We start from the raw sequence: 12,616 nt of genomic DNA on the forward strand, positions 1-12,616 counted from the left end.
TGTTGCTTAGATATTATAAATTGTTTATCCCAAGAGGTCAAATGTCGAAGGCTATAACTTTTTGAAAAAAAATCGTAGAGAGTTGGTGAAACATCCAATCTCCTTCTTAAGAGTTATATTTTCATATTCTGATGTAAATAAATGCGTAAAACATTTTTAAACCTCTAATTTTTGGGTTTGAAAATAAGGGGGCTAATTTCGTTAAAAACATTTAGAGCTGAAGCGGCCCTGTACATCCTATGAGTTTTTAACTTACAGATTATTGTTGCTGAAGATGAAACGAAGATTTATAAAAAAATAAAAAATTTCTACGACCAACTGAAGCCGAGATAATTTTTGGGTTTGAAAATAAGGGGCAAATTTCGTTAAAAACATTTAGAGCTGAAGCGGCCCTGTATATCCTATGAGTTTCTAACTTACAGATTATTGTTGCTGAAGACGAAACGAAGATTTATAAAAAAATTAAAATTTTCTACAACCAACTGAAGCCGAGATAATTGTTTTTTTTTTTCTTAAATCGTAGTGCCTTTATTTATAACAATTAAGAAATTATTTTACAGTCCTTGACTGAAGAAAGACTTATATTATCTTAAAATAAAAATTATTATAAAATATAATTACATTTAATTATTAAAAATTATTTTTTAAATCGGTGATTTTGCGAGCGGCCGAATTTTGCAAATTGCCCGGCTCGCTTCAAATCCGTGCGCTCGGAAAATTTTTACGTAACTTCAAGGGCGCCCACAGGATATTTCCTCAGGGGGGGCAAAGGGTACTGAAACAAAAAATACAAGAAAAATTGGTTTGCTGTTTAAAACGCAACACGGTTAATGTCAGTAAAATGTTACTTAAATAATAATTGAATTCTTCTGGTGTCCATCGCAAATAAATCAATTACTTTCTGCATGAAGTTTTCTTTATTTTCTTTTATTTTTCTTCTGTGTACAGATAACAGGCATAGCCCACTTAGACGATTGTTCGACATCGTATTCCTTATCCAGGTCTTCACACGTTTGAGAGTGCTGTAAAAAAGTATCGAGGTTGTTATATTGTAATGTAAGTTTTAAAAGAACTGAAACACATGGATAAGAATATAACGTAATAAAATTATAGTTAGTTACCTGAATGATCGCTCGATGGTGCAAGTTGTTGGTGGCAGACAAAGAGCTATTTGGATGGCTTTTGCTACTGACGGCAAAAAGCAGGCATGCTCATGCTCAAGAACCTCTATTAAGTTCAGTTTTTCCAAGGCTTTGGCATCTATCTCCGTGTTTTTCCAAAGGTCGAACCACAGAATTGATTGCTCCTTAAAGTTGTCTAACAATTCACAATACGTGCTGTTTATATTGTTAATAGACTTTTCAAAATCTTCCTTAGAAAGATCTTTCATGATTTTAGGGTGCAGATTGAAAATTTCAAATGATGGTTTGTTTCTATCTGAAAACCTATCTTTCAACGATTGAACCAAAGAATCCAAATAAGGCAAGAAAATGGACTTTCTATAGTATTCGTTGATAGTCTGGGTAGAGTGATTTGGTCTGTGAACCTGTCTCGCAGCAACACGAGGACATGTGAGCTCGATTCCAAGCTTGTTTGCTGTTGTTTCAACATTTGCCATAATGTTATCAAACTCTTTTTCTCCATTTTGTCGGTCTGAACTGAATAGCTCAGTAACCTTCTGAATGTGTTTTGATATCTTCAAAATATCTACACTGACACCTTGTAACATTTGCGTAACGATTTCTAACTTGGCAGAGTATTTGGCAATCACATGTAGACATATCACAAATGCTGTATTTGTAACTGCGCAATGAAGCTGGAAAGCTTTCTGCCTTGTGTCACGGTTACCTTCAGTCGATAGAGTCTGAAGTGCTTCAGCGATGCTAACAAACTGCTCACTAAACTTTCGAATTGCTTTATATTTTTCGGTCCATCTGGTTTCACATAGTTTTTGAAGAGTTCCCACTATTGTCCTTCTTTGGCCATTCTGCCGAAAAAATGTTATAACTTCTTTAACTGTGCCAGTTGTATTCCTGATTTGTGGTATGTCATTTAAATCATTGACTACTAAATTTAGCCGATGACTGGCGCAATGAAAATATAGAGCTTTTGGGTATTTCTCAGTTATTCTTTTATGTACTCCAGTTATTTCCCCAGCCATTGTACTACAACCATCATATCCTTGGCCAACTGCATTTTCCAAGTTCAAGCCCCAATTTGTTAATATGTTCAGCATCTAAACTTTTTAATGGGGTGAAACCAAGGAAGTCTTCTCTGATGCAATTTTCACTTTTATCAAAATATCTCACGCCCAGAGAGAGTTGCTCTGTACCAGTAATGTCCATTGTTTCGTCTGCTAAAATGGAAAATATTTCATTATCATTGATTTTTGTAACTAACTCGTCTCTTAAAACCGTTGCACATAAATCAATGATATCATTTTGTGTCCTATGGGAAATGTATATTGCATTTTTCGGCGCATTTTTCAGATGGTCTTCTAAAACAGAATCACCAGCTTCTTTCCTAAAATGTAAAAGGTTATTGAACACAGCATCCTCATTGGTATGACCTCTTAATGGTAAGTCATGTAGTGCACTAAACAAAATTGAAGAAACAATGGATTTTAGTTTCGCTCTGTTCGATTCAATTTGCTTGGCCAAACCATAATTTGCAAGACATTCAACATTTTTCTTTTCATTTTTCATGACAGATATAAAGTTACTTGAGTTTTCAGATGCTTGTCTGTGCCATTCAGAGTTCATATGCGATTTCGCATTTTCATGAAACTTTCTGAAATTGGTGAATGGGCGATTTATAAAGCCGCTTTGATAACTACCATGGGTTACGCGGGGCCTAAACAGTACACACAACTTGCATAGCCCACGTTTAACTTCTTTTGAATAAGCTAACCAGGGGTACGTATTTAACCATTCATGGATAAATGGTCGTTTGCCATCGTCAATATCATACTTGAAATTGTAACATTTATCTGGCTTCCATGGGTTTGTTAACAAAGTAAATTTCAAGCGATAGTTCAAGCTACAAATTTTATTAGTATCAAGGTAGTTCCCAACATCCAAATTTAAACTGTCTTCAACAATCGCAAAATTATCCGATGCGGTGGCCGTTACAACGTTAGTTTTTCTTTGAGAGGCGGATACAGCTGACTCCAAGCTAGATGGCCCTGCTACAGCTAAATCATTTTGACTGCATACTATACTACTGTTTTCGGTACTGTTCGGTATGTCAGATCCATCATCAATTTTCAGCCGCTTGTTTGGCTTGTTAAAGAACTTCCTTATGTCCATTTTTCTACAAATACAGTAGGCTAATTAAATTGATGCATTCAATCAGCTAAGTGTTAGGTGTCAAATAAATTAACGCATTTAACCGGGGAGTAGGCCGATAAATAGACAGAATAAGACCAAATGGATCATTTAGTTGCATTGAAAAATATTTTTAAAACCTTTTAGAGAAGTAAAAAATTCATCTAAGTTAATTAAAATTTGTAGATTAAAATACCTACCTTGCACAGTTGAATATCTCAACTGCGATACAGGAATAACTTATTTTCTTAAAGTAGGAAGGGTACTTATAAAAAATTTTATTACTTCAAGCACAATTTTTGAAATAAATATTGTAATTGTACTTCATAGACGCAAATGATGTTATTTTAATTCATAAAAAAGTATTTTTTACCTTTACACACAATAGATAACTACCTCGTAAAAATAAGCCTATTTTATTTAAGGTCAAGTGAGAAATAAAGTATATTATATAATACTTACACGTTGCACAAAAAACACTTTTAACACGTTAATATAAGTTCTATGAATAACAGTATATAAATTGTGAGCACTACCGTACTACTAGACGTATCAGATCGGCCGTTCAGCCCACCTATTTCATTTCTCAACTGGATAAGCCTAGACCGGACATCATCAGTGCATGCGGCATGCGCACCGAAAACGATGCGGTTCCATCCAAACATATGCGTCTCAGTCAGAAGGGATAAGGGATTGAGAAAAAATACATTTAAACTGGCATATCTCGTGAGCGATTATGATTAATATGGAATTTATTTTATAATATAAAGTAAGAGAGAGCTAAATATTTTTTACACGCTTTCGCCAAATTCTCAGGGGGGGCGATGGCCCCACCTGGCCCCTCCCTGGGGGCGCCCTTGCGTAACTTGTATTAAATTTTGACAGAAAACAATTTAATAATATTACCATTATAATATACAGTCTATTTACCGCTGTATTTGTTTTTCTTGATAAACTTTTATATGTGAAATCCAAAAAGAATAGTCACTACAAGAAGAAAAAGTTTTATATTGTATATTATAGTAAGAAGTAACATTATTATTATATTTATATAACAATGAAAAAATTAAAAATATAGTTATATATTTCATATATATGTATCATTTTTGTAATATTATTTCATCAGAAATGAAATTTCACATATAAAATTTATCAAGAAAAACAAATACAAAATAGACTGTATATTATAATGGTAATATTAAATTGTTTTCTGTCAAAATTTAATACAAGTTAAGTAAAAATTTTCCGACCGCGCGGATTTGAAGCGAGCCGGGCGATTTGCAAAATTCGGCCGCTCGCAAGAGCACCGACTTTAAAAATAATTTTTAATAATTAAATGTAATTATATTTTATAATAATTTTTATTTTAAGATAATATAAGTCTTTCTTTAGTTAATGACTGTAAAATAATTTCTTAATTGTTATAAATAAAGGCACTACGACTTAAGAAAAAAAAAAAACAATTATTTCGGCTTCAGTTGTTTGTAGAAAATTTTTTTATGAATCTTCGTTTTGTCTTCAGCAACAATAATCTGTAAGTTAGAAACCCATAGGATGTACAGGGCCGCTTCAGCTCTAAATGTTTATAACGAAATTTGCCCCCTTATTTTCAAACCTAAAAATTATCTCAGCTTCAGTTGGTCGTAGAAATTTTTTATTTTTTTATAAATCTTCGTTTCATCTTCAGCAACAATATTCTGTAAGTTAAAAACTCATAGGATGTACAGGGCCGCTTCAGCTCTAAACGTTTATAACGAAATTTGCCCCCTAATTTTCAAACCCAAAAATTAGAGGTATAAAAATGCTTTACGCATTTATTTACATCAGAATATGAAAATATAACTCTTTAGAAGGAGATTAGATGTTTCACCAACTCTCTACGATTTTTTTTCAAAAAGTTATAGCCTTCGACATTTGACCTCTTGGGATAAACAATTTATAATATCTAAGCAACAAATTCGTTAATCTGGCTTTACAATTTTTTTTATGTTTGGAATTGAAAGATCTTCATTTTAAAGCTTTAAAAAATAAAAAAAATTATTTGTACAATAAATAATGCAATTGTAAAAAACGGCCATTTTGGACTTTTCACAGGCTGTTTTACAATAACCAATTAACCAAATTAAACTTACCGTACCTCAAATTGTAGGTTTTTTAATTTACTACAACTTTCTGTTAAAAAGTTTTTCTCTAAAATCAATATGTAAGCTGCAAAATTAAAAATCATTAAAAATTGCAAATTTAACAAATAAAAATCGCAATAAAAAAAAAGTGCACAGTAAGGTTGGTTACATTTTAGTAGAAGTTATTCCTGGCATCGTCCTTTACAACACCTGATAGGTTTGAAAAATTCCTGAATTATATCCTGAAATCGACCTATTTTTCACCCACAGCCTGGGGTATTATATGATCGTTCTATTCTACTCTTCACTTTTTTACCTAGTCTCCGTCTCCGGCGTATATCTGTACTTCGAACTTTGTCTCATACTGTCTTACCATCGATTTTTCTAAGGGTTTTCATCTATGCTGTTTCTAGCATTCTTTTTGCCCTCTCTGAATCAGATTGTGTTTCTGTCGCGTATGTAATTAACAGTCTAATGACTCTTTTGTAAATTCTGCCTTTCATTTCTTTCCCAATATTTTTATTCATTCTAGATTTAGGCTATTGATTATGTTCAAAATAAGAGAGCTAAAAGGAACTACAACGTTAATGGGATTTTGTTGTCTCATATGGTCAATGGACCTCTAAGTTTAAAAAAACCGCGGAGTGCTACCATTTAACTGGGTGCGTTTTTGAGAAAGGGTGAATTAGTCCCTAGGCACAGGGTGAATCAGGGTGAGTTCCATGCACTTTTGGTACAAACACTTCTACAGGAAAATTGTTCCAGGTTAAATGTACTATCGAAATATCACATTTTAAAGTCAAAGTATTTTTTTACAAAAATATATTCAAAAGAAAAGCAAGAAAAACACACAAAAGAAAGCAATTTTTTTTGCCCCATAACTTTTTTCCTCAGGGATATAGGTATAGGCATTGCTTCAGCAAAAAATAACTTCCGTACTTCCTCTTTAAAATGAAGTTTCGTAGAAGTCTCTAGAATTTATAGTTTCCGAAATAGGATTTTTTAAAGTTCGCCGCTCACAGCATTTTTGGGCCATTTCCCCATTATTTAAATTACATTTAAATTACGGCTCTTTTTAAGCAAGTTATGCTTTTCCAAGGTTTTATACTTTTAATGATTTTTTGATATATTTAATGATTATTTTGTAAATTTCTCATTATGACTTTTTTTCTTGTACATTTAGGTATATACAGACAGTATGTCACTGTAAGTTGGAACCATATGGAAAACTTTTTTATTATTAAAAATGAATAACCATTTTCAATTTCGTTGCAAAACGAAACCACAGCCGAACCATATTCCAGTCCAATCAGAGAGTGCTGCAAGCACCTCTACCGGTTTCGAAACTTATTAGTCTCTCATCAGGAGGCACATATGCTGCTCTCCCCGATCCAACCTAAACAAACCCCAGCGTGCAATCCCGGATCGCAACGAACGAAATGGCATAGATGCCCTAGCGGCAACTGCTAGCAAAAAGACTAAGTTTTCACTCTCCTGGCATATAAAACAACATAATGCAATTCTACATCCCACCAGAATGAAAACAATGGGAACCTTCTCTGGTTACACCTCCGAGGCTTCTACAATTTGCAAGCCATACGGATGCTGAAACTAAGGAACTGGCAGCACTCTCTGATTGGACTGGAATATGGTTCGGCTGTGGTTTCGTTTTGCAACGAAATTGAAAATGGTTATTCATTTTTGATTTACATTTACTCTGTGTGGAGTATGAAGGGGAACCATTCTCGTTGGAACTTTACCGCGCTGAGCAGATGGGACGTGAATTGTAAATTGTAGAATTCCCTCATCTTCCTTAGTTTCAGCATCCGTATGGCTTGCAAATTGTAGAAGCCTCGGAGGTGTAACCAGAGAAGGTTCCCATTGTTTTCATTCTGGTGGGATGTAGAATTGCATTATGTTGTTTTATATGCCAGTAGAGTGAAAACTTAGTCTTTTTTTATTATTAATTTTACGAGAAAAAATTATTCTTCATAAAAAGCTCTGCATTGTGCAAAACCTAAGATTCAACTATCAGATATCAAATTTTATGAATATTATACGAGTCATGTCAAAAAATATGAATTTCGCTCAACAGTAAAGCAGCTTAATTTTTCACAATATTGAAAATTGTTATTATGAAAAGTTGTTTGGAATTAAAAACTGTATTATAATATGCAATTACATTCTTCTAAATTAAAAAAAATTGTAAATCTTTCTTAAATTATTTATGGACAACATCAGTTGTTCAAAATAATTATTTTATTACCAGTTTTACGAAAACAGTTATTCTTTATGAAATGTTCTGCATTATCTAAAACCTAAAATATAACCAACCATCTTATATCATTTTATCAATTTTATACGAGGTATGTCAAAAAATATGAATTTCGCTCAAGAGTAAAATACCTTTATTTTTCACAATATCGAAAATTGTGATTATGAAAAGTTATGAAAAGTTGTTTAGAATTAAAAACTATGTTCCAATATTCAGAATCCTTCTAATTGAAATATTCAGAACTATAAAAAGATTTTACTCTTGATCGAAATTATTATTTTTTGACATACCTCGTATAAAATTGATAAAATTTGATATAAGGTGGTTGTACTTGATCCTTGATATCAAGGATATGGCTAGAAAACTCAAGAGGAAGAAACGCTTTGAGGAAAAGAAGACGCAGTGCAAGTTATATTTGTTCTTAGTGTTAAAATTTTTATTAATAATAATCTAGGCTAGAAAAAAGTTACTCAAGTCTAATAAGTGCTCTTTTATATATTTTAATTTTTTCATATTTCCTATTAATTTCATTCATTTTAAGTTAATTTTTGAATTTTAAAACAAACAAAAGTTTCGCGCTGTATTTGACATTCGTATTTCATATTTACTATAATCTAATTTGATTTATTTGTGGCGATACGTATAACTGTATTCATGCAGATAATTCCAGCGGCTTTTTATACAAACGCATATTTCTTGTAGGAACAATCTGTCATTAAAACTAACTGTATACTTATCCCGAAATTTGCATACTGTAGTGATAGTTGTGATCGGTTTGTTGTATGTATCGACAGGAAACAACCAACACACCTGCAATCGTTTGCCACAAGAGCCACTCTCGCATGCTAATTAAATATTATATTGCATGGCCTCAATTATAAGGTCCTAATAATTTGATATTTGAATGTACGACTATATCGCGTTACCTTACTAATCTCAAATCACTTTTCGAACTGGGGTATTATTTTTTGGGTTTGTGTCATTGATAGCAATGGCGTTACAAGCAACAAATTTACAGAGAAAGCTTAAATCATCGCTTAGAAATATTAGCAATATTTAAAGCCTTTGATAGTCCTGTCGCCAGGGTGGTTACAACGGCCTCCTTTATTCAGATGGACTTACCAAAGTTTTTTTTATGTGTTTTGACCCGTAGAACACGAATTTTTTGGGTAACAGTTGATCCGGATGTCGATAAGATTGTTATTAAACAAAGAACTTGAGGAATTACATAACAGCGATTTCTCGCAAAACAAAACATTTTTTGTATTTTGGGTCATTCTAAGCAAAAAATGCTCTTACAAGTGTTTTCATAGGATGCATAGTTTTCGAGATAACCGCTGTTGAACTTTCAAAAAATCGAAAAATTGCAATTTTTGAACCCGAATAACTTTTGATTCAAAAATAAAATAGCAATTCTGCTTACCGCATTTGAAAGTTCAAGTCAAATTATATCGGTTTTGATTATTTGCATTGCTAAAAATTTATTTTTTTATTGTTAAACAAAGCTATGAACACATAGTGTTTCCCGTGCCTAATACATGCGTTTTAATGCGTCTTACGTAGATATTGCCTCGCTTGCACTCTACCTACTCGTTCGATTTTAAATGAGAAATCATTGAAAACATCACTCACGCACTAGGTGCTTATAGCTTTGTTTAACAATAAAAAATAAATTTTTAGCGATGGAAATAATCAAAACCGATATAATTTGACTTGAACTTTCAAATGCGATAAGCAGAATTGCTATTTTATTTTTAATCAAAAGTTATTCGGGTTCAAAAATTGCATTTTTTCGAATTTTTTGAAAGTTCAACCGCGTTTATCTCGAAAACTATGCATCTTACGAAAAAACTTGTCATAACATTTTTTGCTTAGAATGACCCAAAAAATACGAAAAAATGTTTTGTTTTGCGAGAAATCTCTGTTATGTAATTCCTCAAGTTCTTTGTCTATAACAATCTTATCGACATCCGGATCAACTGTTGCCCAAAAAATTCGTATTCTACGGGTCAAAATACATGAAAAAAACTTGGGTAAGTCCATCTGAATAAAGGAGGCCGTTGTACCCCCCCCTGGCGACAGGACTATGAGAGGTTTCACCCTTTCTATCAATAGTTTCTCGAATAACTTCGAAATTACAGGTAGTAAGAAAATCGGCCTGTACGATGATACTGTATTTGGTTTCTTTTCAGGTTTAATGATCATTATGACTTCTGCTACTTTCCATGTCTTGGGAAGGAATCTGAACGAGATATTTATAAGATATATCAACTTTACTACGGTTTTCCTAAAGCACACTCAGGTGCTTTCCTGGAATTGAGGTTTGCTTTAATTTCGTTGGACGTTTCCATTGGAGTGACTAGTTCCATTTCACCTTTTTCCTATGTGACGTTTCTCCACTCAAAGTGTTATCACCTTCATTTGGCTGAAATGTTTCCTCCACGAGATATTCAGAAAATTTATAAGCAATCTCTAAATTGCTTTTTGTCCAGCTTCCATCTGGATTTCTTAATGGAGGATTTTGCGAGGTCAGTGGTTTTAATTTCCAGAGGCTCTCCAGAGGGAATAATCAGTTGGGCTATCATTTGTTAGTTCTTTTAGATTGTTACTAATTGATTCGTTTTTAATTTTTTTAATTTTCTTTGTAAGCAGCTGAGCAGCATTATTTAGTTTAGTTTTATCTCATGGAATTCTAGAGCGCTGCGAGATCCTTCTGAGTTTTCTTTTCCCCACTAAAAGTGTTCTATTTGCTCTAGGGTAACTATTACCTTTTTCTCTATGGATCGATTCAGGTGAGTTATTTCACACAGCTTGCTGAATTTGTTTAATAAAATATTCTGTTTCTTCATCGAGTTCATGTTTGGTTTTTAATGAAACTTGCAAATTGATTGTTTCTTCTAAATGAAAACTGAAACCTCCACCAATCTGTTAGTCTATTGGTTAGTTTAGGAGGTGGCTTATTTTGAATAACAGTATCACTCACTCTGAGGCGGATGGGAGGATGGCTTGAGTTCATGTCCCATGCTTCCTCAATATGTAAGTAATTAACAGAAATATTTTTTTCAATATTATTAATGTTTCTATCAGCAGGCCTACGCCTTTCTGATGATGACTCCAAATAGAGTCGAAAATCGTCGATTTAGAGTGCTGGTTTGCGCTCCCTGTTCTAAGTGAACAATAAGACGGTTTTGCCTTCGCATTGCAACTGAATAAAAATGGAATTTTTATTTTATTTTTATATTGGTCTTTACTCCTTTGAGTAACTAGGTCTATTTTCCGTTGGAATTTACCAGCTGAACATACGGGGTCGTGAATTGTAAACTTTTTGAATTGCCTCTTGTCTTCTTCGCTTCAGCATCCATCTGGCTTGCAGTTTTTAGAAGCCATGGAGGTGTTACCAGGGAAATGGACCAATAAGTTTTCAATTAAAAATATTTTAGTAATATTTTTAATATTTTTCAATATTATTAATGTTTCTATTGGGTTGAAAACTTACTTTGCCTTTCAGTTGCCAGATGACACTAGTCACCTATCTATAAACGTCAGTTGCAATGCGGGGATAAGCTTTCGTGATTTTGTCACTTCGGACAGAGAGCAGCAGGCCTACGCCTCTCTGATGATGACTCCAACTAGAGTCGAAAATCGTCGATTTAGAGTGCTGGTCTGCGCTCCCTGTTCTAAGTGAAAAATAAGACGGTTTTGCCTTCGCATTGCAACTGAATAATGGAATTTTTATTTTATTTTTAGAAATATTTCTAGTTATAAAGAAATTAATAAGTTCTAAAATTTTGTTGGGATTAGTCGGTCAATATGTTGGTTTACCTGTTGATTTTAATTGATTAACTGTCGGCAAGAGTTCTTTTCCTTGATTGCTTGGGAGTTGCAAAAAAACCTCATATTAACCTTCCTGATTGCAGAAATTCAAAATAAACTTGTTTACGACCCCATGCACGTGATCCCCCTCATATTTTATTTTTTATTAGTATTCAGTGTATCACATTGCCCACTTTATACTTCTCACAATTTTCCAGCTTATCAAGTAAACTCCCGAAGGCGGTCGACAAATCTCATCCGATAAAATGACACCCCTCGAAAGGATAAAAAAGGAAAATAAGGACGAATAACAAGCTGTCATATAAAATGGTGTCTTCTTTTCATATTTCTGTTATTATCGCCGTGGCGTAAAATATAGGGATGCATTTATCACAGACCGTTGATTCAATTACAAGGCGATAGCTTACAAAGTGATGCAATTTTACTAGCGTAATGAAGTAATATGTTACAGTGTGGTGTAATAGGGTGAGTTTTCACGAGGACTTTTTGACGGTACGTTTAGACTGTAGTTTTAAAAATGATTTATCAAAAATAGTTAATGTTACTATTGTGTTTTCGTACATTTTAAAACAAGAATAAAAAACCGCTAAACGCCGTAAAAATGAGTGGCGCATACAATATTCTAGCTACAAAAAGCTGATATGAGTATTACGTGGCGCGAAAATGTATTTTCACTTTGATGGAAAATAAAATTTTAGTTTTATTATCAAAGATGTTTCCATAATATTTGCTAAATTTGAATTAAAACGTGCCACAAAAGAGTAACTTTGATAGAGTTTGTATTTTGAAGCTATTTTGTGGCGCGTTTTACTTCAAATTTAGCATATTATATGGAAACATCTTTTAAAATAAAACTAGAATTTTATTTTCCATCAAAATGAAAATACATTTTCGCGCCACGTAATATTCATATCAGCTCTTTTGTAGCTGGAATATTGTATGCGCCACTCATTTTCACGACGTTTAGCGGTTTCTTATTCTTGTATCAGGAGCTTTTAAAAGTTATTTATAAATTAAATGTATGAAGTTAAATATAATGTTTCTTGATTCCACGTTAA

The 12,616-nt window shown here is 33.1% G+C and overlaps 1 protein-coding gene across 1 annotated transcript; it reads right to left on the minus strand.

The window, feature by feature from the left end:
• Window positions 1–837: 837 nt before the first annotated feature.
• On the minus strand, window positions 838–2,219 carry LOC126883354 (52 kDa repressor of the inhibitor of the protein kinase-like). Its single transcript, XM_050648812.1, has 2 exons — window positions 1,122–2,219; window positions 838–1,022 (listed from the first exon to the last, which is right to left on the minus strand). Exons 1-2 carry the CDS (start codon window positions 2,159–2,161, stop codon window positions 845–847), a joined length of 1,218 nt encoding a protein of 405 aa, XP_050504769.1. The 5' UTR covers window positions 2,162–2,219; the 3' UTR covers window positions 838–844.
• Window positions 2,220–12,616: the final 10,397 nt, after the last annotated feature.

This window comes from Diabrotica virgifera, chromosome 4, assembly GCF_917563875.1.
Source record: "Diabrotica virgifera virgifera chromosome 4, PGI_DIABVI_V3a".
Taxonomy (NCBI): domain Eukaryota; kingdom Metazoa; phylum Arthropoda; class Insecta; order Coleoptera; family Chrysomelidae; genus Diabrotica; species Diabrotica virgifera.